Source organism: Corvus moneduloides, chromosome 3, assembly GCF_009650955.1.
Source record: "Corvus moneduloides isolate bCorMon1 chromosome 3, bCorMon1.pri, whole genome shotgun sequence".
Taxonomy (NCBI): Eukaryota; Metazoa; Chordata; class Aves; order Passeriformes; family Corvidae; genus Corvus; species Corvus moneduloides.
In genome coordinates this window covers 73389496-73415927 of record NC_045478.1, presented here as the reverse complement: position 1 = coordinate 73415927, position 26432 = coordinate 73389496, and the positions used below count along the sequence as shown (strand labels likewise).

Here is a 26432-nt window from a genome sequence, read left to right as displayed (position 1 = left end):
AGATGGGTGAAGAGAACTTTTGTTTCTGAATGGCTCAACCTTAAAATTGTACCCCAAAAAACTTCAAGAGTGGACCCTTGAAAGCAGTTGTGGGAAAAGCTGCAAGTCGGGGAAGGGACTCACATGCGAGCAGAGAACCAACCTGGGCAGCTGTCTCATTGTGATAATGTTTTCATAGCATGGGCAAGAGAGACTCCTCTTCCTAAATGGACTGAACAAGGTTATTATGGAAGTGGTAAACAGACTGAACATCTCAAGGGTTGTCTTTTTACATTGTCACTTGGAGAAGGGAGAAAGGTGGGGGGAGGAGAAGTGTTCTGAAGGTGTGGTATGATTTTATTTTTTTTCTTCTTTTAGGTCTGTTAATAAACTTCTTTATATTCTTTCAAGTTTGGTGCCTGCTTTGCGTTTCTCCTAATTCTTATCTCACAGAAGGTAAACAGTAATGACTATTTTGGACCAAACCACTACAAGACGGTTTTGACAAATATATTGATTTAGAATCATGGATGTTAGAAATGACATAGTAAGGTGTTATTAATGTCATTTTATAAAAGTTTATGAAAAGTGAAAAAGAAACTGGGCAGTAATCCAAAGTGAGGAAAATATTTTATATCACTGGCAAAGCTATTCATTCCAGAGGACAACTTAGTCAAAACTAGAGTACCAGAATACCCAACATGGGTACACATGTACACACACAGTTTGGGAAATTAAATCCTGCTGCCAAAGGCACAGATGTCAATAATATCAACCCTAGTGAAAACAAACAAGCAAACAAAAATACACCACCAAAAAAACACCAACCAACCACAACTGCCAAGCAAAAGAAACAAACAAGGCACTTGATTTGCAGGTATAATCATGTTTCATGTGAATAATGTGTATGAAGCTGCATAGGTTCATTCAAATAATCACTATCCATATTAGACTCACTCTTTCCATATGAACACAAATTGAAAGACTACTTCAGCATCGTGAAGGTCAGGATATACTGCTGAAAGATACAGTTAAAGTATATGCTACAAAAATTAAAGCTTGGGGTAAATAAAGCATGGATTAATGTTCTTTTACTTACACTCACCATGACACTTAATCAGTGTTCTGACTAGCCTTAAATTCCTGAAAAACAAAATCTCACAAACATGGCTCTACACATCAGTTACAGATATCCTCTGAGTTTTTAGTGGCATGAATTTAAAAAAAAAAAAAAAAAACCACACCAAAAAAAAATCCCAGAAAACCAAACACACACACAAAACAAACAAACAACAACAACAAAAGAAAACCCAACCAGAAAAACCCCAAACAAAAAAAAGAACAAAAAAACCCCAACACCCCATGTGTTTGGGTTCCATAGAAACATGAAATGTATTATTTTGAATACAGCACTTATAAGCATTACAGAGTAAGATTAGGATGCAGTGGTTATAAAGCATAAAATGCCATTCTGTCAATAAAGGTCAGCACTTCCATCATTCTTGCTTCTTTCAGCACATGAGTTTCCCCTAGACAATTTACAGGAAATTGAACGGAAAATAACCAAATCATTGGAAAATTTGTTAAATATGCCATCTGGTCTTCACAGATGGGCCTGTACTGCAGGTCATGTACATCTTCTTTCCTCTGTCATCACTCACTGAAAAATTAGAAGCAGGTAAAGAAATAGAAGCAATGACTCTAGAAAGTGTATTATCAACACACCATGTGGAGATTTAGCCACTGTGTCTCCACTTACATTCCACTGGGAGACAGACAAAGTTTTCCAGGCTGAAGAAACCTCACTCAAAAGGGAAAAAAAATCTGTTGGTCAAAGTTTTGATCTGTAATGAATCACAGTGGTATTGTGAAAAACAACTGGAAAAAGGTGTATCAGAAAAATAAGGCAATAATGGTTATTGCAGAACTGCCATCACTATACTATACAGTGTTCAAAACCACAATGAATCTTATCATCAGTGTGCCTTCATAATCCATCTGAATTATCTCCAAATTGAAAATGGGAAACAGAGGCAGAGAATAACCACCATTTTTTCAAACAGGACAGAAGAACAATTATTCATATCCATGTTTCCGCTATCCAATTTTTAAACACACTCCTTGCTCTTAAGCAAACAGCATTCTGGCAACATTACAAGAATTCTGCAGCCATGAGGAATTTACAGTTTTTAAAGCATTGCACAAATCAAGAGTTTCTGTTGCTCCAACTTCCTTCATAGAGAAGAGGAAAGGGGTCATTTACTTTTGAGACAGATGCTGTTTCACATATTATTTAAAATAATACCTACCTTTTCCTTACCTGTATCCAAAGTTAAGCACGAACTGCCTATATGCCTTTCAGCTCACTTGATATGGAGGGGTTTTCTCAAAACCACTCAGCAGCACAACCTAGACAATTTTTGTCTCACGCTTTCAGTCTCCCCCTGCATGATCATTTTCAGCCTTATAGGGGGACAATCACCTGAGATCTGACATTAGGACAGAGATGTAACAGAGCACTCATCACAAATCATTCTAGACTTGGCAAAGAGTATGGCTACTGTTGAATTTATAACATGCTCTCTGCCACTGTTTTGCCACGGTGTTCTAATGAAGGTTATGTCCTCAAGACACCATCCATCTCTTTTTTCAGGAGAAAGGTGCCATGCTGGCTAATGAGTATTATGTCCTTTATTCTCACTTGTCAGATGTCATTCACTGCATTAATAGTTAATGTTAAAATTGATATATCAACTGTAAAAACTTACTTAGCTTGAAGAAGAACCAAGTTATTCAAAATTCGTCATTATATTTATTTTCTTTGAAGGAAAAATGGAAAACATTGTATTTTTTTTAATGTTTCATCTGTTTCCTTCTACAATGTAGCCTACTTCAGTGGAAAACAAAAAAGCTGGAATTCACACCTCTAGTACACCACCACCAGAGCCCCAGCCTGTAACAACTTCAGTAGTAGCACTTCACCAACATTGAAACCTTGTAGCACTACTTTTTAAGGAATTACCCTTAATCACTTCAGTGAGAACAGCAGTTACTCTGCACTTTGGGCCACATAAATAAGGCAAAATTGCACGTCTACTTCAACAAGGTAAATAGGAAAGAACTTAGCCTAAAAAAATAAAAGAAAAAAGAAAAGAAGAGGCACTTTCACCCTCAACTGCATCTTCTACGTGTTTCAGACATTCAAGGCTGTCCCCAGGATAGGTAACAATGCATTTCTAGTAACATTCTGAAGTCTAAGTGGCTAATAGATATGCACATAAAAAGTCCATCTTTTAAGTACTATTCAAGATAGCTTGGAAAAAGGACAAAAAATATATCAATGCAAACAACCACATGGCTATAATTTAAACTGATGCTAATATATTCATACCAGCCATGGCCTACTCAGCTAAAATCCATTTATCACGTCTATATGGATTATATGCAAAGGTCAAAAAGGTAGGATATGGGAGAAAAGTGAGAACACAGAACGATATTTCTTCTTGCTCAGACCTGTCAAGATAAAAAATAAAACCACTGACATTTGAGCCAAATCATGTCACCGACTGAATTTGTAGCAAGTTTCAGTTCTATTTTGGTGATCCTCAAATACTATTTTGAAGGTGATATGAAGACCATTCCATGCATTGATGGAAACATGAAAATTACCTAGTCTCAGCCTTTTCTGACTGGTCTCCCTAAATCACTTCAACACCTCTTGTTTCATACTTAGACTGCAAACCTTATGCACAAAAATTATCCTTTCAGTTTGCCAACAGAATGCTAAGCCCAGCAGCCTCCAGTGTGTAACACGAGTGCAGGCAATTAACAGCAGTGTTTAGACTGACTGATGGACGCATGGTGACAGTAGAGACTTCCCACCCAGGAAGCTGCAGAACAAGGATCAATGAATTAAAACCACCATCAAAAAGTTGAGCAACAGTTTGACCAGGCCAGTGGTACCAACATCAACATCTAACATGGAAGACCTCTTTATGAGACCAGCGTTCATTGTTTCCTCAAGAGAATCCCTCTCAGCGTCCCTGTTCAATGCGTGTTCCCTACCCAGGAGGAAGAGCACCACCTAGTGAAGCTTGAGCACCGTTTCTGGAGCACCTGCAGAATTCTGGGGGTCCTGTTCATCCCTGACTGTCTCTCCATAGTCACCAGCCAGAGCAATTGGTGGTATAGCTCCCAAGAATACAGAGTATTGCAAGTGACAGAGCGAGGCAATGTTAGTATTTTTCTCCCCGTGCCTCACACTCAGCACTTTGTCCTTGAACCTACTCCATATCCTTTAATACTGCCAAAAGTGACCAAGAATAAACCCCATATAATGATCTATTGAAATAAACAATTTTACAGGACACAAAGGATAGAATGCCTGTTTTAAGGGGAAGTAAGACGGATAGATCTTCAATACATTTAAAATTAAACACAGACATATCTAACATAGAGATGGCAAGTGAAGGCCCTGTGCTTTGCCCTGCACAACAGCACATCTTCTTTTCTGCAATTTATAGTTAAGAGATCCTAAACTTTGGAATGCAGAACTAGAAATTATTTTCAAGTCCAGTATCCTGAAATCAAAGTTAGCCCTTAATTTCTGGAGAGAAAAATACGTAAAGCAAAAGAATTCCAGAGCGTTGGCTATGGCTTGCGTCACCAGCTGTGCACCACAGTGTCTGTTAAAAGGCTGATGGCATGACAGTGACAGATGCATCACAGATAAATACAAGTACAGCTACATAAATAGAATATTTCCAGAGGCTTTTCTTCTGAATGTACCTCAAAATGAGATACAAACACTACCTCAATATAAGAACAGGACAGTGTGTTCAGTAAACTGCTGAACACAAATGTCAACATCCAAAAATAACGCTATAGAAGCGGAGTTGATGGTAAAGAGAAAGCAGTATCAGAACTATTTTTTTTCCATTCCAAACAAACCTAAGTGCTTCAGGTCACAACGGTCTGTAGAGCACCACATCGGTTAAAGTCTGAAAAGATTTTTCTATAGCAGAGGTACCATTCTTGCAATACAGATTTTTAAGAAATGAGCACAGATAAAGCACTGTATCAGTCATTCATCTTTCAAACAAGCCAAAGGTATTTCTCCTCACTTTTGGAAACCAAACCAATGCATTAACTTTACTGGGCATTAGTATGGCTCCTCTACTGTGATGGACACTGATATGCCCTCCAGATCACAGGAGCCAAAATCTAAATATTTCATGCAGGTAGTGCGATGACTCCACCAAGTCACAGACATGATTTATGAAAGGGTACTAAAAACCTTTAGCTCCTAGTGACTTGAATGAGAATTTTTGTTGCTTAGTAACTCTTAAAGAAACTGAGACATTTGAAAACTAGTAATGCTGTGAGCAGCTGTATGTACAGAACTCTTGTTTATAGCATCCTGGTTGTCTAAAACTGCATATTTCTAACTGTAGTACTTTACCATCTAATGTAGTACTTAGATGAACTTAAGGTACTCTGCACAAAGTACACAGATATTTACAGAATTTCACTTAGGCTTGTTTAATTATGCCTCAGACCACCTATTTTACAGATGACACAACTAACATAAACTACTCGGGACACACAGAAAATTTAGCATAGCCTTATAGGATACCATTCATTATTCACAACTAATTTTTGCATTTGCTACTAAGAAGCCATCCTGTTTCACAGTTTTGAACTTATGCCTGCAGCACTAAAATGCTAGCATCAGGGGTTTTGTGGTACAGCCACAAAATGTTCTGTATTTTCTCCTCCATACAAGCAGAAGTGTATAACATAAAGAGAACTCTTCCTCTAAAATACCTGCCTCAAGTTTCTGTAACTTTGAGGGTTATTCTTAAGATTTTTCATTTTTGATATTGATTCTACATCAAACGCAATTGTATGGCTCCTGCTGATATCAAGAGATGCCATGAATCTATATCTGAGGCAGAATCGAGCTCACAGAAGATTAATACTTCTTACTTTCTAGTTCAGAGAAGTGTAGGTGTTAAGAAGCACTAATATGTCTTTCAAAAGGCATTCAGTAAACTGCTTATTCATCCTGATATAAAAGGAAATCAGAAAAACTGTAGTTTTCCATCAGAATTAATGGTGCTTTTAAACAGCTAATCGAAATATTTCAGTGCAGTTCATTTTCATAACACGGAAGAAAATATACAATAGCGTTACATTGCAAACATGATATACTGTAACAAAAAATATTATATATTTAAATACAAATTGTATATATATTTTAATACAACCATTTGGTCACAGCGACTCAATTATGAATCAATAATCCATAGGTCTTAGGGCAGCAGGACTCTGCATGGCTGGAAGGATATGCATATGCTTATACACACATGTACATTCACATTATACAACCATCTTCATCATCAAGAATAAATGGAAGAAAAAAAGAATTCCTTTGGCGTTACAGTGAGCAGTTTTCACTTTCAGCTAGATAATCCTTGTATATCTGAACTGCATTGTGAATAGATCCTCTGTGTTTGCTATCTCTTTCTCTGTGGCACAATCCTTACCCCCTAGAACTTCACACTACATTAGTCAAACAGGATTCAGCACAGGTCAGAGAAAGAAAGCAAACACACAACTCCAGCAGAAGTGATGCACAGAAGCTAATACGGCTTCAAAATTCCCATTTTACCCAGTTTCGGTAAAAACAGTACAAGAATGCCAGGAGAATGATCATTTCACTGTAATGGATCAATTTCTAACCAGATGGTTCTTGGTGCTTATTTGGCTCTTGACTGAGGTATTTCAGATTTAAACCCGCACATGTTTGATATGAATACTACATGATAAATTCTTAGAGTCTTCCCCAAAAGGATTTCTTCTTTGAATGACACCATGGATCTATTTGACTTCCGTTTCATTTAACAGCTATCAAGATGTCCTCAACTGAGTAGAAATACTACAACTATAAAAATCTTGAAAAATAGGCCTCTTCATTGGAAAAATATGGATAAAATATATATTACAGTGTCATCTTTCCAGTTTCTAATCATCAGCAATAAATTTTTAGCCAGAAGTATATTTGAGGGAATAACAGTAAGAAGGCAGTAACAGTAAGAGAAAGCAAGAGTGATGTCTCTGCTTTTTAATGCCCTGAACACCTTCACGGACAAGGCAGCTTCTCTAAAACTAAGCCTGTAAAACTGTCTTCTCAGAGACACACCGAGCATTCCAACCTGAGAAAGATTCACAGCAGCATCTGACAAAGGAAGCTTTCAAACACAGATAAATACACACACAAGCACAAAACCAGCCCCAAATTTTTGGAGGCTAAGTAGTCCAAATGCCACGATCCCATTCCTCTCAGTTAAGAAGTCTGTATGTTATCTAGTAAAAGCTTCCCCTGACAGTTGCAATGGATTTATGAGATGCTCCTATACCTGTTCCTACAGCTCTATTTCTTAGCCAGCCTGCTCTCCTGCACTAACCCAGGCTGCTCTCATGCACCAAATGAAACTGCTGTTCCCAACTCTGCTTCTCAGACAGTTCAGCTCCAACGTCCCCTGTGGCTTCCCAGCCAGTCTCATTTCCACTGTATCTATTCCAGTTACTCTTAGAACCAACACGCACGTTAATAACTAACTCAACCTTTTTTATCATCAGCTTTATCATCAGTTGTAGCTGGTGGCAATCTCTCACCAAAAATCAAAATTCTCAGCTGATCCCTTCACCATGGGAAATTGCACATGTACTTTTTCTTCAATGCATCATCATCTCAAAGTTTCATCTGAAGATGTTTCCATCTCTACTGGTACTAAGCCCACCCTCAAAGTTTTCTTCCCTTATACATTTTGGCAAGATTCATATTACCACTACTATAATCCAGACTTTTCTTGCCCTACTACTACAATCTGTCCATAAAAAAAAAAAAAAAAAAAAAAAAAAACACAAACAGAAGGGAAAAAAGAATGGGAATAATGGAAGACATTCCAGGTAGTATTTTGCAGTCTTAGTCCTAATGGCTCCCTCTTCTGTAGAAAATAGTTTGCTCCATTTTTTACCAAAAATAAAAGGATTTTTAGTTTTTCCTCTGCTCTGAAAGGTCACTGTCACACCTCAGTTTACCCATCTGTAACACAGAGAATAGAACACATAGAATTCTATGTATCTCTTTCACAAAAGCTTTATTTTTTAGTCATAGTTGAAAACCAGCTATTTTTCACACTTTTTTATTACTATATACCTGCACAGTTTTCCTTTGCACAACTCTGTGAGAAAAGTTTTAAAGCATGTTGAAAACAGTAAATAAATTCTGCTGTTTACTTTGGTTTGTTCTTTCTAGGCTGGACCCGGATTTTCTTTTGTTTGTTTTTAGTAGCTAGCGGCAATCAGGACCAAAGAGTCAAAATTCTCAGCTGACCATTTTACTGTGGAAATTAAGCCAAATTTCTTCTCTTTTTGCAGCTTTTACAAACTGATTTGAAGAAGTGGGTGTAAAGGTTCCTATACTAAAAGTTACAACTATACTTCAACTGGTATGAGACTCCCGAATTGGGAAAATAACATATTTTTTAAAGTTGTATTTACATGCAAGTATTTTATTGTATTTAACAGTATAGTTCACATCAGCTTTGGTGGGGATCTGTCAAATATTATGGTATGATAGAGCTTACTATAAAAATTCCTGCAGTCCACAAAAATGTTTTAAGCCTGAACTAAAAGAAAACAAAACTCCAAAACAAACAATTTCTGCCTCGATATTGCACGTCACTCTCAACAGCATCATTGTTTCCATAGCTACAAATGTAGACTGCTTCAAAGGAAAGAAGCAGAGAAACTGAAAATGACAATGCACAATCAAAACAGGCACATACATTTTTCAGATGGCACATGTGGGATGGAGAAAGGAAGTAACATGGTGGCACAGAATGCTGTGGAGTTTTTGCATTTGACAGTAATGCCAGTGATACGAGCACATCAAGCTCTGAACAGGAAGCAGCAGTAAACCTCTCACTGCAGTATCACTTGATGTATTTCTACACCTAGTGGAAGGAAGAGGAGAACAGAAAGGACAGAAAATACCAGCAGGAATTACCAAAACAGGGCAAGTGCCCTTCTTGCTGATATAGCCACCTGCAGACTCAGACACATTTTTTTTTTTTTTAATCGAGTTTCCTTGGAATTATCAGTCATTCTATATAGTTGTGAAGACAATCAAATCCTTTATACTGCTTTTCTTATAAATTATGACAAAATTTAGATACACACTACACTGAGTACTAACTATAACCATTCCAGGAGAGGATACAGCAAAGCGAATCTGCACAGAGGATAGATACAAAACAAGAGGGTGAGAGCATACAGAGAAACAAAAGGCACTCTACAGGATCCAGCAACTATTCTGTCCATCTCTATTAAGTTCTTGCTCTCTAATTTCTCTATGCAAAAGCTTACTTCACTATCTACCAGCTACTCCAGGACTGGACAACACCCTCATAACTTATTGGATAGAAAGGTAAATTCTTTTCATCCTAGAGCAGGAATTCCTGAGGTTCACAAATGTGGACCTTTCCCCATCAATTCTATAATGATGAGTGTTGGAATAATACCAAGACCACCAACCAGACTCACACCAGTGTCTCTCTTCTTCGAAGAAGAAGAAACAGCATAATCTGGAGGTACAGTGTAATTTAATATATAAAACTTTAAATAAATTTATAAACACAATAGGAAAAAACACACAAACCCCCCACACACTACTTATCTCTAGAACCTTAGAGCACCCTGACTTTTCCTACTTAATAAAGTAACAAACAAGATACCTTCATAGATTGTCATGGCATATTTAGAAATGTATAGTATCAGAGTGATTCTTCCCTTCTCAAAGTGAGTGACAGAACTTAGAAAAATCCACCTAAAATGTCCTTCTCGCAGGCTCTAAGGAATACAGTTAACCATGATACCATTTTCTACCAACCATCTTTTTTAGGGAGCAGCTGATAAAGGTCACATGAGAGCACAGTATTATCTGCAGACTACACTGGAAGCCACCTCTGGTGGAAGCAGAGGAGAGGAGAGCGGTTATTAGAAGATGGTGTCACTATTTGCTCACATGTTGTCCCTGCATGGCTACTGCTCATTTACAACAACACTGGAAAGTATTGTGCTTTGGAGGCGTGGTTTCTATGAAGAATATCAGATCATGATAAAGTAAGGAGTTTGAGATTACAAATTCAGTCCTCATCATACATGAGTACTGGTATATATGACCTTCCACAATTGTCACAGAAACAGAACAAACACCTCATTATCTTTATTAGAACATTGAAAGCCCCACAGTTAGTGATTCTAATGAGACTTGGCAAAAGCTATTTTAATACTTGGGGCAGTGAGATAGGTAGAGAGCCAAAATCTCAGTCACAAGAATATTACCTTTCAGACCAGGATAATCTTATTTCTATGAAATAAAGGTATCCGCTCTCAAATTAAGCTAGTTCAGACAGCAATACAATAACCATTAAACTTGCAAATTGGAACTCCTAATACTTGCAGCATATGCTTGAATAAAAAGTAAGCAAAGCAGAGACCAGATTGATAAACAAAGGTTTAGCAAGAGCAGTAGTAGGTCTAAAATAGAAGCTCCTCACAGAAAATTCTTACTCTTTTAATTATTTGTGCAGAGATTAAAAATAATAATAATTAAAAAAAAAAAAAATAGAGGCAGGTCAGGCTCTGAAACTTGAAAAAGCTTTACAGTATGGGCCTTCTACTACACTACTACATCTCAAGTTTCTTCCCTAAGACTAGCTTGCAGCAGCAAGTTAGCATTGCCAAAATGAGATTTCTGCATGAAAAATTTGTGATGTTAAAATACTATGGATTCTCTCATCTCTTTTAATTGCTGACTGGAATGGACTCTGTCAGAGAAGAAGCAAAAAGAGGGGTTTTACATTTTTCAGATTTGCCTCAGGCTAGCAGCAGAAAAATTCAGGACTTTTTCTAAGGTATGTCAGTGCCAATGATGTGTCACATGTCATTACTTTATAATTAGGCTGATAGACAAAAAGAATAATGCAGCTGACATTCTATTAAAATAAAAATTATTCCCCAAGGCATAAAAACACTGACATGAGCATATTAAAAGGCAGAGTAAAAATTATATAGGGAACTACTTATCTGTGCTGCTATCTTTTCCAGATTCAAATAAGAATTCTAAGTTATGTATGTATTGAATATTTAATTCTCCTATGCTGATTTTTTTTTAATTCTTTTATGAAAGCAAAGTCTAATGAAACTCTTCTCTGCCTAGGAATAAAAGCTCCTATGAGAATAAGACACTATTTATGCTCTACATGACTTGAGATTACAATTTGATTATCAATTGTTCAATTCTTCAAATAAGCAACTAATCAAATAACAAATACATTTTAAAAAATAGAAAAACATCCTCTTTTTGTCAAGTGTTTGAAATTTACTTAGAGCGCAGTAGGGATTCTAATAACAACTCAGCCTTAAAAACCAAATTTGAAAACTCTAGAACTTCATTCTGTATAGAATTTTCTATCAAATGCTCCTGACAGAATCAGGATTTAGGCAACACAGAGCTGTAACTCCATGTAGTTCAGAACATACTTAGTTCAGATTGTGTCTGAAAGTTAGACAGACTAGCAGAATGACTAGATTACAAAATTGTGGTTTATCGCCAAAATAACAGTCTTCACTCAGCACAGCCAAATTTTAGCTCTTCATTAACATAAGTAAGAGATGTCCCACCTATTCTTTGCAAGTACAGATATCACAAAATGTGTGCTATTCCATCTCTTGATGTATAAACCACTGGAAGAAAACATTTCCACTTTCGTGCATTTCAGCAACATTACCCAAAATATAAGACTTCAAATTCAGTTCGGACTGAATCCAGCCAATAGCATGTTTATATTTGTTTCTAAAAACTGTTAATACTTTTCCAGTTGGCCAAAAAAGAGAGTCCTTCATGAAGCTGTCAGATCTAGTTCTTTGTTCACACAATGCTTTCATTCCCAACACAATGACAGACAGAGAGATAAGTATTGTGTTTTCAAATGTATTACAAGGAATCCTGTCATTTGTTGTTCCTATTAAAGAATTATACTCAGGGATGATACATTCTAAAGTGAAATTATTTCCACTTGATGACCCTCCTCTTATGTTCTAGACCCAGAATTTAGACCATGTTTGCTTACAGTACATCCTATTTCAAGAAAAGGCAGACGACTTTTTTGAAAAGTTTTCTATTATTTTGTTGCCCATTCCTTGAGTACTGCCAAAGGAAGGGATACTTAGTTTTCTCTCAATACTTGAACACAGTGTGCATAATCTGAAATTCTCTTTAATTCACCATGCTACAAAAATAAGTAGACAAACAAAAACAAACAGGGCAGGTAATGCTGTAGAAGGTCAGTATTTTTCAAAGTTTAATACTCATAGCACCACTTGCACTTCAGTGACTGCAAGGGAAGGACCACTGCTGCACTGAAGGATGCAAATTCATATCATCCCTCTACAGATATATCGCAGAGAACAAGCGAGGTGTTTGACGTCTTGATTTGCCGAGCATACTCCACAGTGGTGTGCCCTATTCCCACTCCTCATTTTCAAATCTCCCCTGCATCACCAGGACTCTCATCACTTGCCTCAGCCATTCCATTCAATCTGCACACTGCTCAGAGGCGATGCTGCCCATAGGCAATGATAAATTTTGGCATGAGGTCATAATAAATACCATAGGTTACAAATTTTACCACAAATTTTACCAGACTCAGCACAGGAAGAGATAAACAGTTTCTCTGTGTTGCCCATCTGTGTAGCAAATAAGCTGAGAAAAACCTTTTTTTCCAGCATTGAAGTAAATGGCAAATGTGGAAAGATTCTGTTTGGAAAGATCAAAAACCTATAACGAACAATATAAGATTTGGCTTACTGCTTTTCATATGTGCAGCATGTTTTCATGTATACAATTGCCTTTTGGAACACTTGTGGTGTTAATGGCAAGGTAATCTTAGTGCATTCTTAGAAGGATAACCACAGTTAGGTTCATAAATTCATTCACTTATGTAAAAGGAGCCTAATTTCACAAAATAGCAGCTACAACAAACTAAGTGAAATCAGCAACATATCTGAAAATAGGAAGAGAAAAAAAGCATGCATCAGACTTCAATTTGAGACTATTTTTTATTTTCTGGGAAAAGAACACTTACCACAGTTACTGATGATACTTCAGTTCACCTTTAAGACTAAACTGAGCATATATCAGATGCTTTCTATTACTGTTAACTTGTAAGGGGAAAAGTCAATGCCTCTAACAAAGTAAAAGCATTGATTTTTTCCACCTGATAAAAACAACCACAAACAAGTTAGAAAGCACTGTGTTCTAAGAATAAACAAGTAGTTGTATAATTATTTATTTCAGTTTGCAACAGCAAAATTATTTTTTCTCCATTATTATTAGAATTTGTTATTCTTTTTTCATAAATGCGACTAATTCTTTATTTAAAAAATGTATAAGGGCATCTCAGAATCTCCAAGAATTTACTCTCACTTAAATTAAAGCAGCATGATCACCAAATAAGCCTCATTATTACAGTTCAATACCTGGAAATTTTGTGTATTGATGTTGTTGGAATAACTACATTAGAAGTCTTCCCAGAGAAAAATTCTGGAGTGTATGTGTTTGGGGTTTTTTAAGTTGTGGCAATGGCAGATAAGTGAGATCTTTAATCAATTTTTCCCCTCGCATGAAATAATTTAATGGTTCCGACTTCCCTGCACGAGACAGAAATACTGCATTGTACAGTTAATATTTAGCTTTAATAAGTATTAATTCATTTTACAATTAGACTTTACAAGTGAACACTTGACCTCAAACGTGTTCCAGTCTCTGGCACGTCACCACCATCATGCATTATACGTATCAATGCAGAAGGTGACTGAAATACATCAAGTATCTCAAACTGAAAAGCAGCTGTTTCTGAACAAGATGCAATGTTGATGCGTGCAGATTTTACCATTTCAAATAACACATACAGTCATTTCTCTGTTCAAGAAATTGGAGAGAAACAGCAAAAATAATGGCTTCACTTGCTAGGCAAAAGAGTCCAGGACCTCACTTTCCTCAGCTTCTGAAAAATACAAAGTCTTACCTTTCTGTACACCAGCATGTTTGGGGATTCATCAGCCACCCCATTGCTGCTTTGACCATAATTATTTCCTTGTGCCATGTCCCACAAATTTGATCCGCTTTTGGATGTTGCACTGTAAAAGGTAAAAGTGGTTTCAATAGGGCATCGCCTCAGGTCTCTTTGCTTCCCTGATGATTAATGGACCTGACTTTCTACCAACATGTTATTAAAATCAGTGTATGCTCTTACTCCAACAGATATTTACATTGCAGCGAAGTTGCTAATTCACCATTTACTGTCATTGCTCTTTTGCCGGTAAATAATGGATGTAAGGTGTTGATCTAATTTAGACGTTAATGAATTGTCACTCGGAACACACCGCTAACCACCACATCACACAGACGCCTCCTCACAAAGCGCTCTTTCCTCCTCTGTAGGGGCTTCACCAAGGGACGCTCTGCACCTTCCAGGCCAGTTTTGGGGGGACTGACTCGGCCCATGACGTGTATTCAGCAGTGCCCTCTGCTCACGGCTCGGGTCGTAGCAACTTTCACAACATTCAGACGCACAAAAAACGAACCACACGCTTTGAACTTCCCTGTAATTCACCAGCACATCTGTGCTCGTACGTACACCGGGGCAGGGGAGCAGGTGACGAGGGAAAATGAAGAAACAAGCCAGAACACAGTTCCGGTTGCTTTCACCTACTTTCATCACACTTTACAGCCGAACACCGGCTCCCTGCCAGCCCCGTCTCCTCCCCGCCCTCCCCCGGGTCACACGGGAGCTGCACTAAGCAGGAGCTCGGATCATGCCGTAGCTCCGGCTTTGCACGCAGGTGTAAGAATGTGCTCCATCTACAGACCACACCGGCGGATGCGGAGAGCCCGGAGAACCGCCGAGCCCTGCTCCAAGCACTACCCTCCCGAGCCCTCCCCAGCCCCCCAGACCTCTCGTGTTCGGGCTTCGCTGCCCCCCGTCCGCCGGCCGGCCCGCGCTGCCCCCGCACCGCCCGCCGGGGGTGCGCGGCTCTGCTCTGGGCGGCCAAAGGCCGGGCGGACAGGCTCGCCCGCGGGCAGCCCGGCGCGGAGCCCGGCGCGGCGCCCGCAGTTCCAGCACCGCGGACAGCGGCGGCAGCGGCGGCACCGCCCGGGGGCCCGGCGGGAGCGGGGCCTCGGCCCCCCGCGGGAGGCGCGGGGCGGGGGCGCGGAGGGGCGCGGAGCCCGCCCGCTCGGTTACCTCCTGGGCCAAGGTCACTGCGCGCTGGCCGCCGCTCCTCGCCTCCTCCTGCTGCTCCTGGCGCGCCCCGCGCGGTGGGTCTCAGCCGGCAGCGGGCGGAGGGACGCGGCGATCGCTCATCACACACACGCACACACACGCACTGCGGGCGGAGGCGCTGCTGCTGCCGCTGCCGCCGCCGAGGCTGCGGCTCTCCCGTGCTCTGCCGGAGCGGCGGCAGCTCAGCTCCCTCCCCGCAATGGAGCGGCCGTCACGTGGGGAACGGGCACGTCAAAGGTGCTGCCGCTGCCGCCGCTCCTCCACACAGCAGCAGCCTTCCTCCTCCTCCTTCCCTCTCCTCCTCTTCCTCGGCGCTCTCGGCTCCCTCACCGAAAACAGCGGCCAAGAAACTGCAGCTGCCAGCAGACCTGGCAGCAGCCCCTGTAAATGGGATTAGGCAACACTGGAGGGCTGAGCAGGAAGAGAATGTGGGCTAATGGGATAGGGGAGGGAAGGAAAGGGGGAGTTGGTGGGGAAACTGTGTCGCCTCCTTCATATTTCTTTACCGACAGCAACAGGGAATCTGCCTCTTCCTCTGTCTTATGCTGGACACCTCATGTATTTTTTTCATTGAAAACTAGGGAGAGCTTGTGCTCTGCTGGCACTGAAGACTTCCCTGAGCAGTGGAACAGAGAGAGCAGAGAACAAGTCTGTTTCATGCAGATAGGAAGAAGCCCTGAGGACACCTCAAGACACCCTCGGGACTGTTTTGCTATGTCCTAGGCAACTGCCTAATTTGTGAAGGCCTCGCATTGGCCACGATAAAAGAAAAAGATCAGGTCTGTCAGTCTTAACTTCCCCATCACTTGCAGACAAGAATACTTTGCTTTTGCAAGGGGTTTGAAATTCCCAGGACTCAACATTCACAAGAACACAAGATACTTAAGAGGTTAAGCTTTGGTATATTCCCATTTGAAAGTGTCTTTTCTGGAAACAGTAACTCTTATGACAAGAATGATCTTGCAAAAGAATCCTCTACTGCGCACTGCACCTTGTGGAGTGTGTGCTGGTAAATCACATAATTCAAGCAGAGAGGTTTCCATGCGTACTGGGTCATCTTCACCCTTACTTGTTCTACCTCTCTCACATCTCAGAGAGCCTCAAACCAACATTATCCTGCAGGAAGTTTGTTATTATCAACTACTCACTGCAGCTACTTTTAAGCTACTCTTTCAAACTGCCGCAGATGCCTTCAGATACTTTAACAGAGGATGTGGTAAATCAACTTAGGCAACGATAGGGAGTCACAGTGGCCACAACAAGATGAAGGAAAAAGGATAGAGCTGATCTGGCCTTCTTGGAGAGCTGAGGGAAGGAAGACATAAGTTTGATAATGGTCCTAGAATGAACACCAGAATAAAGAAAGGTGATCTCCATCCCGAATAGGAATGTTTTTCAGGGACAGAAGTAGTAAAAGGTGAAATGACACAATAAGAACCATCAGCTCTGTTCAATGAGATCCACTGGCAGCAAAGAAAAGAAGCTCTGTAGCAGACAGATATTGTGCGTCTCAACTTTGATAGAGGAGAATAATTTAGCATGTCACAAGGAAAAGGAAATGTGAAAACAAATGGTGTGGAAAAGAGAGAACTCTGGAGTTTTGAGGTGGAAGAGAACAAGGGAAAGAATTCAACAGCATGAGCATAAAGTGAAGAAGTATCAGTGTTGAAAGTAGTTGGCTGAGGAATTTATTAAGCCAAAGAATAAACAGAGAACTGAGAAAAGACCTGTTTCCTACTAAAATTCACTTGACATACAGTAGCATCTTGGTGAGGTTACTAAAGTCAGATCAAAATATTAATCTTCCAATAGATTCTCTGATTCAGCCCAGCCCACCGTTGAGAAATGGGAACCAGCAATAAAGATCTCAGTCTCTAATTTCCCCAGCTTTCACAGACATCCCAGACGAGCAGCACTGCAGTGTTCAGAGCTCAGTGACTTGACTTTGTAAGTCTGACAGGTGCACTAGAAGACAAGGGAAATGCCTCCCAAGATGTGCTAAGAACACAAGTGACACCCTTGTGGTTGTATGGCATCAAAATAAACTCAAAATCTTATTTATCAGACAGGTGTCTAAATTTCTTTTTCAGAGTAAAATGGGAACTGCACAAAATATAATTCAAATGTAATTTTACCCTTAAAGATGGATAGGAGGAAAATCCTTAAAAATATTGATAGTGCACATATTCTTTCCACTTGCTCTGCCAGCCAACACTTAACGTAGTAATTGTGTTAAAGGGCATAAAAATCAAACACTAGCAAGTTTCCAAAAAGACCAAATATTTGTTTTCTTACTCTGCCTCTTTTTGTTGCTAATGTAAGGGAGAAAAGAAACCCCCATAAAATGAAACTCTTTTGTACTACAGTTCTTGGACTACCTACATGAAATTGTTCAAAATATGACTTCAAACTGCCTACTTTCTGTAAGGTATTCTGCAAATAGATCTTGGTAGCAGTTATGTGTCATTGGAAAGCTCCCCAACAAAGTGACTAATTTAGGCAGCAACATTTTCCAAGCTTTTATTTTCTGAGAATGTCCTTAAAACTAAGGGCAGAGGCATCCCCAGCTGAGTTAGATTTTGGCTATGCTGCCTCCAATTTTGCCTTTGCTTTAACTTTGTTTTAACCATTCTGATTATTTTACAAGTAAAATACAAACTCCTATACTAATAGGCAAGGTTTATATATTTTCTTCAAAAATAATCAAATTTTATTAACATAAATGCCGTTCTGAAGCAGAGCAATTACTTGGGCCCACTGAAGTTAATAGGTGTTTCTTCAGGAACATCAAAAGGAACTGTATTCCACATAGTTTTTAATCTTGTCTTCAGAACCAGAGGAATAACTTAAACATCTCAGCGATGTATCTCACAATTACAAACTTGCTATACTGAAGCACACCAAAATTTTTTCAACTTCACCAGCATGTCCACTGTCTAAATGATGTAGAAGCTCGGAACTCTAATGAGGTTAAGCAGAAGAGAAGATCAGAAACAACCCAAGAAAATTTCTTTTTGCCACCACTTTGTGGTGAAAGAGACCCTGGGCTGGACTACTACCATAAATGCAAGTAGAAAGAAAATAATTTCTTTACAAAATATGTAACAGGATATTCTCATTCTATTGTAGTTGGGTGTCTTTGTTCAACGGCCTACAAAAGGCTTTATTTTATAAATTACTTACACATCTTTCCCATGTTGAAAGTCATCACTTATCTCATATACAACCAGCATTAGCCTCCCCAGAAAGCATGGTCTGCCAGAAGAGGAATGGCCTTTTCAAAATGCAAGGCAAAACTACTCATTAATAAAACAAAGATGATGGGGAAAGGCTGCCAAGGGGCAGCTTTATCTAACGAGGCAATAAAGTACACATGATTGAGCAAGGTGGTGACTACAGTTTCTGTGTTTAGCTTGCACTGTCAGTACAACTCAGGCATTCCAATAATATCATATGCACATGGCATTTTTAAGTAAAAATATTATGTCAGGATGTGTACAACAATCTATCTGGACATGATCAGAAATTTTTCTCTCTGTCCTGCTGGCCAATGCTGTAGCATTATGTCAGTATGCTGCCTATATCCATCAATTTATCTTGTCTTATGCCTAGACTAAATGTTCTTTGGTGTAAAGACATGCTGGGCAAGCTCTTAGCACAGCATGATCTTGTTCCATGACCAAGTTTTTAAAGCTTTAGAGCATTATAAGCAATCACATTCAAATTTACTGAAATAATGTAAACATGCTGGTCAACTAGGCTCTAAACACTGACATGAGTTAATACTGTGCTACCTTAAAGTATAAAACCTGGATTTTTTTCGCTCGCCGGTTAAGTGCAGAGACAATCCGCTTACTTTAATTGAACTCATATATTTGTGACCCTACCAAACCACAAGTGTTTCACTGCCAGGCTCTGAGCAGATACCTAGTGATTCCAGGCCCAGTCTTTGGCCTTTGTGATGAGATCTGAACACCTGCTCCTTCAGGAGTGAATTGCAATCAATCTATTTAATGTAGGTCTTCAAATGTCATTGCAATGATTACAGGTTGCAGTATATATTTTCTAGAACTGAACCCAGGACTGACTTAGAAACTTCACCACTTTCTTCGTGGCATTGTTTTTAAGCTCTAGGAATTTGGTTTGTCACCTACCTTCCAAACCAATTGAAACGTTAATTACCTTTGTCAATTTATGATGATGATGATCAAAGCTATTGGTACTCTGACAGTTAGGGACGGAGTTAAAAAACAACAAAAAGATGGTTTCTAAAACATAAAAGAAGGAAGTAGCTAAAAAGAAATCTGGATTTAACAAAAAGAATTCTGATCTGACAGAAAAAAAAAATGAGTCATGGACAGACAGTTTCACAGGAATGCAAAATTATTAGAAATAAGGAAAGCCCATATTTCCATAATCTTTTTTTTAAGTAATGTGTATATATATGTACACTCCCACAGAGAAAACAGTACAGTTTATACTTCAAACTTTAATGGAACAAATTTTATCCCTTACTGTTATTGTAATAGAAAATCCACAGCTACATAGAATTTGATATCAATATAGTGGCCCACCGAAGCTATCCATGGAAATCCAACAGCTTCTCTAGACAAAGCAGAACAACCTCAAGCAGTTACACTGCAGTCCTGACAATTTATCCAGTTCTAACTTCACCCAAAAGAGGGCAGGCTTTCTCAGGCAAAGAGAGAGAGGCTACGGTAGCTGGCTGACACACTACTACAATTTTTTTCTCCACCTGAGAGTTACCACAGCTGGCTATACACCATCATTTCATCAAAAAGTGGGAGTGTTTACAGAAATGAAACATAGCACATCACATTCCTTCAAAACTGCCTGGAAGACCTGTGATTAATAAGTCCTGATCTTACAATAAGTTACAAGCTGGAGAAATCAATCAAGCATGGAGGAATAGAACTAATCTGCAGGGAAAAGAAAAAAACTGTGGAGGTTTGAGTCAAATTTGGATCTCATCATACCAACATCCTTGACTCAAGAACTTGACTCAACTTCTGAATCCTGGTCTTCCAACTTGCAAAATAGCTCTTGGGGATGCTTTTTCATTTTGTGTAAAAATATTATTATTGACACAGAACAAATCCTGAGTTCACAAAATGGGATATTTTGTCTCTGCTTCAGATAAAATAATTAAAATAGGAGTGTATTGCTCTCAGCATCTCCTATCACTTGGTATTTACAACACTCTCCCCAGAGGAAGAGATGAGCAGTTTATAGGTTAATATCTACATCTTCACATGCCATATACTTCACATAGGAGTGTCCAATTACTGAGCAACTTCATACAAAGTAAGGAAAGAAAACACAGTGATTGTGGTTTTGTATATTTAGCTACAATGCTTTTAGACCAAGCTACTAGCTTAATTCAATCTGACAGTAGTCTCAGGTTAAAAAAAAAAAAAAAAAAGGTTTTTTTGTGACTAAACCAACAAAAAACTCCAATAAACCAAGGATCAGGCTTTTTCCCTTCATTCCTCAAGAAAATCACTCAGGCAGGCCTGATTCATAGGCCAGTACTTGCTCAGATCAAAATAGAATAAGCCACTTATTAAGGATTAGTTAGGAAGAAGACATTGATTTAGAATCCTTTGGCATGAAAGGGCTAGAGAGAGGAGGACTCAGAAGCCCTGTAAAGGGAGGGAGGAAAAAGCACCATGTATGAGAATGCCATGGTTACAGACCAGAACAGATTAATTGTCAAAAGACCTCATAACAGAATTAATGGCAGACACCGAGAACTAGCTGGAGGAATAATTTGTGTGGCAAAGAACTGAGCTGATAAATAAAAATAATGCAGCAGAAGAAAACAAGGAGAAAACAAACAAAATCTAAAAACCATCACACTGGTCGCAGTTAGCAGGGGGTGGTTCTGGTAAGCTGTTGAAATGGTTTTGGGGGAAGATATCTTGAAGTTTTCATAAGGAGACACAAGGGAGCAACTGAGAAATTTTGAAAAGTAAAAGTTGTCCCTTATTGTATCTGATCTCATCCTCTATATACAGAGACAGAATTTCTAGGAGCTCCTGTTAAATAGGTAAATGCCAAAAACACAGAACACAGGCTGATTTTTGCAGGTTTTTGTCAGTTCTCACAGGTGTTTTCTCTTACTAAGTAACAATTTTTCTAAAACACACGTTTTAGACTGCAAGATAAGCTTACACATACCACTAAAGTACGAAAAACTGTGGCAGCTATCAAGCCAGGAAATAGCTTCAAATGTTAGCAGCACACCATCATAGGTAGCCTGCAAGTAGCAAACTTGCCTATGCAAGCTACTACTGAAATTGCCCACTTTGCTCATTCCCTCCAGCAATCAGAGTTGATGTGACTTAATCTCATTAATTCACTGAGCTGAATGCACTGGAGAAAAAGAGAGCTCAGCAGTTTAACAGGCTTCGTTCATCATTTTTCTTTCCTTCCCCCACCTTTCATTTTGAAGTTCCCTCTATCATTCATGAATTCCCTGCCTCATATCCACAGAAAATGTAATAAAACAGCTTTTTCCCCCAAGGTTGCTTTGTTTTTCTAAAGATTTAAATCAGCCAGAATCAATTTGCTGATTGTGCATCACAAACTGAACCAATCTACATCCATTTATATCCAAGTACACAATAAATACAGTCATTCTCTCACAGGAAATGAACAGAGTTTTCATTCTTCTAAACTCTACATAGCATTCAGGCTAAAAGGAGACCTTTATTTTTTAAATCATATTCTCCAGAAACTCAAAGGACTAAAAATTACAAAAAGGAAATAAGCAGGTGTCTATGTTGGCTAAATAGTCCCATTTAACAAAAACAACAAAAAAGTAATAGAACCACAAAATAGGGATGTGGGTTTGCTGGGTCTTTTTCAAACCACATTATAAACTCAAGTCCTTCCCAGAATGCGCTTCTTACCACAAAGATTGTTTTACTTCAGCCTACAAGATTATTAGCAAATATTCAACTTCAATACAATTTCTCCAATGTTAAAGGAAACATCCTTAAATTCCGAAGTATAGATATAGTTTAAAACAGTTGGCTGAGAAAACAAATTATATTTATTTTTTAAAAAGCACCAAACCCTTGGCTGTATTATCTCTAAAATCATAACAAGCTATTTATTTTTGAAAAACAGTGTATCTAAACTAGATAGATTTAGTACTTCAAAGCAGTGAGTCAGAATACTTTAGACAGTCAAGAAAAGTCTCACAAAAATCCTGTATCATAATACTTGCCTCAGCTTTCAATATTTGAGAGTCAGTGAGTAAAAAATGCATCTTTCTCAAATTATACTGCAATATCAAGCCACTTTGCAAGCAAGGAAAACTAAGTAACCTTGAGCTCATAGCCTGAAATGCCCAGGCAGTGAGGTAAAACAAGAAGGAAATTAAAATATGCAAGACATGCAGGAAAAGAAATCTAATTTTGTGTCCTTTCTTTGCAAACTTTCTGAATTTTGGTACTCTGCACAGTGTTATTCTCTAGTTAAAGAACTGCTTAACACAAGGATATATGCATTTGGCTTTGCCACTAGATTTTACTTCAAATACAAGAAGCAGACAGTGAAGCCTGATGAGGTATGTGACAGATAAAATGCTTAGCATGAAAGAATTATTTTCCCCCTAATATAGCAAATAGTTAAAACTTGATTTTTTGCAAGAGAATGGAGACAGACAGAAGGAGGAAAATAAACTGGTATTAAAGAAAGCAGAGCTTTGTTGTGCTAGACTGGGAACTGAAATTTTATGCAAGACTATCAGGTGACCGGCATGAGATTTGTATAGTATAAAGGCTTATCTTGTATGGGAAGAAAGAACGATATTTAGCCATTGGCCTGTGGATAACAGAAGAGAGAGAGATAGGGGCAAATGAATAAAGAGGTCCTAATAGTGAAGGCAGGAAGGTACCGTGAATACACCCAGACTGAAAAATGTTCCACAGTGGGGAAGGACAGTACTACTTATTTAATAAGGAAGCAGAGTGAAATCAGATTTCACTATCTCAACGAGTCTGTATGCCAAATGAAATTTGTGCAGCTTCCAATGGTAAAGCATGAGAATGGACTAAGATGAGAGAGAGGAAGCAAGGAAGATAATTCAGAAAGAAAGAAAGAATTGATCCCACTTTCTCTGCAAATTGGTTAGCTTTTCAGGATAAAATTAATGAAACAAAAACTAAAACTAAATCTAAGAACATTAAAAAAAAAAATGAATGCTATAGAAAAGAAGAATGAACCTGGCTACTCACTTCAATAAAGAAAAGAAAATTAAGATAAGACTCAGGGAGTCACAGGAAACCAAAAGACTTGGAGATTCAACCAAAAAAAAAACAAACAAACAAAAAAAAAAACCAAAAAAAAAACAAAACAAAAACAAAAACAAAAACAAAAAAAACAAAGACCAATATAGGTACAGAGCAGAAAGAGTCCGCTGTTACCAGGCAAGAACAACCAGTCTTTAGTTGACTATAAATAACAAGGGAACAAGTTCTGAGCAACTTTCAGATGGGGAGAGCATGGGTTTATATCTAGGAATAAGTTTATCTAGCAAGGAACACAACTGGCTGCAAAATAGGAAAAGCTATTTATTAGTCTAAGCCACAAGAGATTCCAGGGAGTTCTCTAAAGGCAGAAAAAGTCACAACAGGGACTCCAAAAACCTGAGTAAATGGCTTTTATGTGTCAGAGGGAACTGAAATTTACAGTCATAAACTCATAGCAATGTTCATAGTTCTTTCACACTTCCTCTCTTATGCATCCTGTCATCTGATAGTGCTACAGGATGCTAATGCAAAGGTTCTACTCTGTGTGTTTGACCTCATGGTACTACTTGTTCTACATGCACCAGTCTGGATATGTAGGATATGTAACAGATGTCATTTTATGCCATTATAATGCACTTACATCTAGCATAAATTCATCACAGAAAGTGGTTTCATATTTGATAGTGGAAGAATAAACAGAAGTGAAATCTGGCTTCAGCTCAGTTCACCTCAGACCAAAAGCTCACCAAGCACAAAGCAGCAATCAAGATACTTCCTTTGGTGTACAGGAGACATTCAGGAGTAATTCAATGATTAGGTCCACAGACTCAGCCACAGCTCTTCCCAGCTGATGTTTCCTTTCTGAGTTCTTTGGAGTTTATTTCTACGGCCATATTACCATTTCAGTTCTCATCAATTGGAAATATTTTTCATTCTCCTAAAATATCAAAATTTGCAAACACATAAGAGGAAGGACCTTGAAATATGGAACCAACGCTGCAATTTAGACTGATAATACCTTGCAAAGCAGCAATCACTTTCAGCAATCACTTTCACAGCAAGCTTCATCAGACGTGAAACTCACATCCCGGAAGCAAACAGCAGATACAGAAATGTAAGTACACATGCCAACCTAACCACCTTTTCAGCCAACTAAATATCATTTTGAAGAAGCATGTTCCAGTACATTGTTACTAATGTTCTAAATACTGTCTAAATACTGTAATACTGCTTTGCCAGTCACAACACAGCTATCGATTGTCCTTCCCAGCCTCATCCCCAAGGCTAAACACAATATCCCAATAATTTGTATGCAGGCATCTGTGAAAATGGAAGGTCAGTATTCATTAACTAGAGCAAGAAGAGAATAAAGTAATGAGCTTGAACAGATGATGATTAACAGTAACATGAAAATGTTTCAGTTCTAAATATCATCAGGTAATAATGACATCATCACAGGGTACAAGTGCTGCATTCAATTCCATCCTCTTCACTCTGGCCTCTCTCCATTTCACTACCCAGCACTTGGGCAATGCTACCTGGATAGCCTCTCCATGCCAGCAATTCAGAGGGAAATGGATAGGACAGAAGTCACACTTCCTCCTCCTCCTTCTACACAGTGCTGATTCCTGACTCCCGCAGTCTGCAGAAAAGAGAGGAATTGCTACTCAGTAGGGCAGTCTGTGGTTGCAGAGAGGAGAGCGCTTTGAGGCAATGACTGCATGTCTAAGCAGCCAAATTTACACTGCAGTTTTCATTCTGGGACAAAAATCCTCCAAGAGTAAGTCCTACAACTCCAAAGAAATTAGATGCCTTACTCAGCTTTTGCTACAGACTGTAACAGAGGCGCCCCCACCTCACAGGCCCTTCCTTCCTTCTCAAGTCACCATTGTCCTCCTTCCTAAAAGTGAAAATGCTGTCATAGTTTTTACTGATACCAAATATTCATAGCTTCATCCATCGGCACGAGGAGGTGAGGAGGTTTGCTGTTTCAACATACTAACTTTTCTGCAATATTCCAAGATCCTTCTTTGCCCAGCTGTCTTGCCAAAAAAAGACATTACTATTCTCATAGTGGAAGCCAAGTGTCTCTAAAACATTATTAAAGCAGCCTAGCAGAAATCATCTCTAGGACAAAAACACCATAATTAAGAGGCAAGAAATCAGGTTTGACCTTTAAAAGTTCCAATAGGTTATTTAAAAGGTGATATTTCTTCCTTTAGAAACAAATGATCACTTAAACAAATGCAACACTGATGTCTGAACCAAAAAAGCACCCCTACCAACAAAGAAACCTAAGCATATGGTAAAGTTCAACTGGCTTCACTTAACATTGAAAAAATATTTTTGAAGATTTTCTTGGAACAGTATCTAAAACATTACAATTAGACACGTGAAGCAGCAAAAAAAGGAATGCGAAAAGGAGATTTTTAGGGCACACAAGTGGGACACAATGCATGATAAATCTTTTTTCAGATCCTTACCTTTTCAAAAATGTGTTTAATTAAAAGAAACATATTTGCATTACTAATGCAGATTAATTTGCTCAGGTTGCTCAGGTCACCAAATGCTTTGTGATTCATAATTATTAACAGTTTTAACTGCCTCTGAAAATTAAATTAGACTACTTGGGAAAAAAAGTCAAGAATCTTCACCGTTCATTTTGTAACCAAACATTATTTACTGCATTCACCTTTAGGTACCAATTTACATAGTCCTTGTTACCTATACCAGTGGGCTGTAATACGAAGGTTTG

The 26432-nt window shown here is 38.7% G+C and overlaps 1 protein-coding gene across 10 annotated transcripts in view; it reads right to left on the bottom strand.

The window, feature by feature from the left end:
- Positions 1–15760, bottom strand: part of RGS7 (regulator of G protein signaling 7) — a 246431-nt gene extending 230671 nt beyond the window's left edge. For 3 of the 10 annotated variants that reach the window (XM_032102209.1, XM_032102210.1, XM_032102211.1), the window contains exons 1-2: positions 15357–15759; positions 14139–14250 (exon numbers count right to left, since the gene is read on the bottom strand). In XM_032102209.1, the coding sequence (XP_031958100.1) occupies positions 14139–14216 (78 nt within the window). In that variant the 5' untranslated portion in view covers positions 14217–14250; positions 15357–15759. Of the gene's footprint in view, positions 1–14138; positions 14251–15356 lie in introns of all 10 variants that reach the window. The other 7 variants (XM_032102212.1, XM_032102205.1, XM_032102214.1 and 4 more) reach the window with 5 other exon arrangements.
- Positions 15761–26432: the final 10672 nt, after the last annotated feature.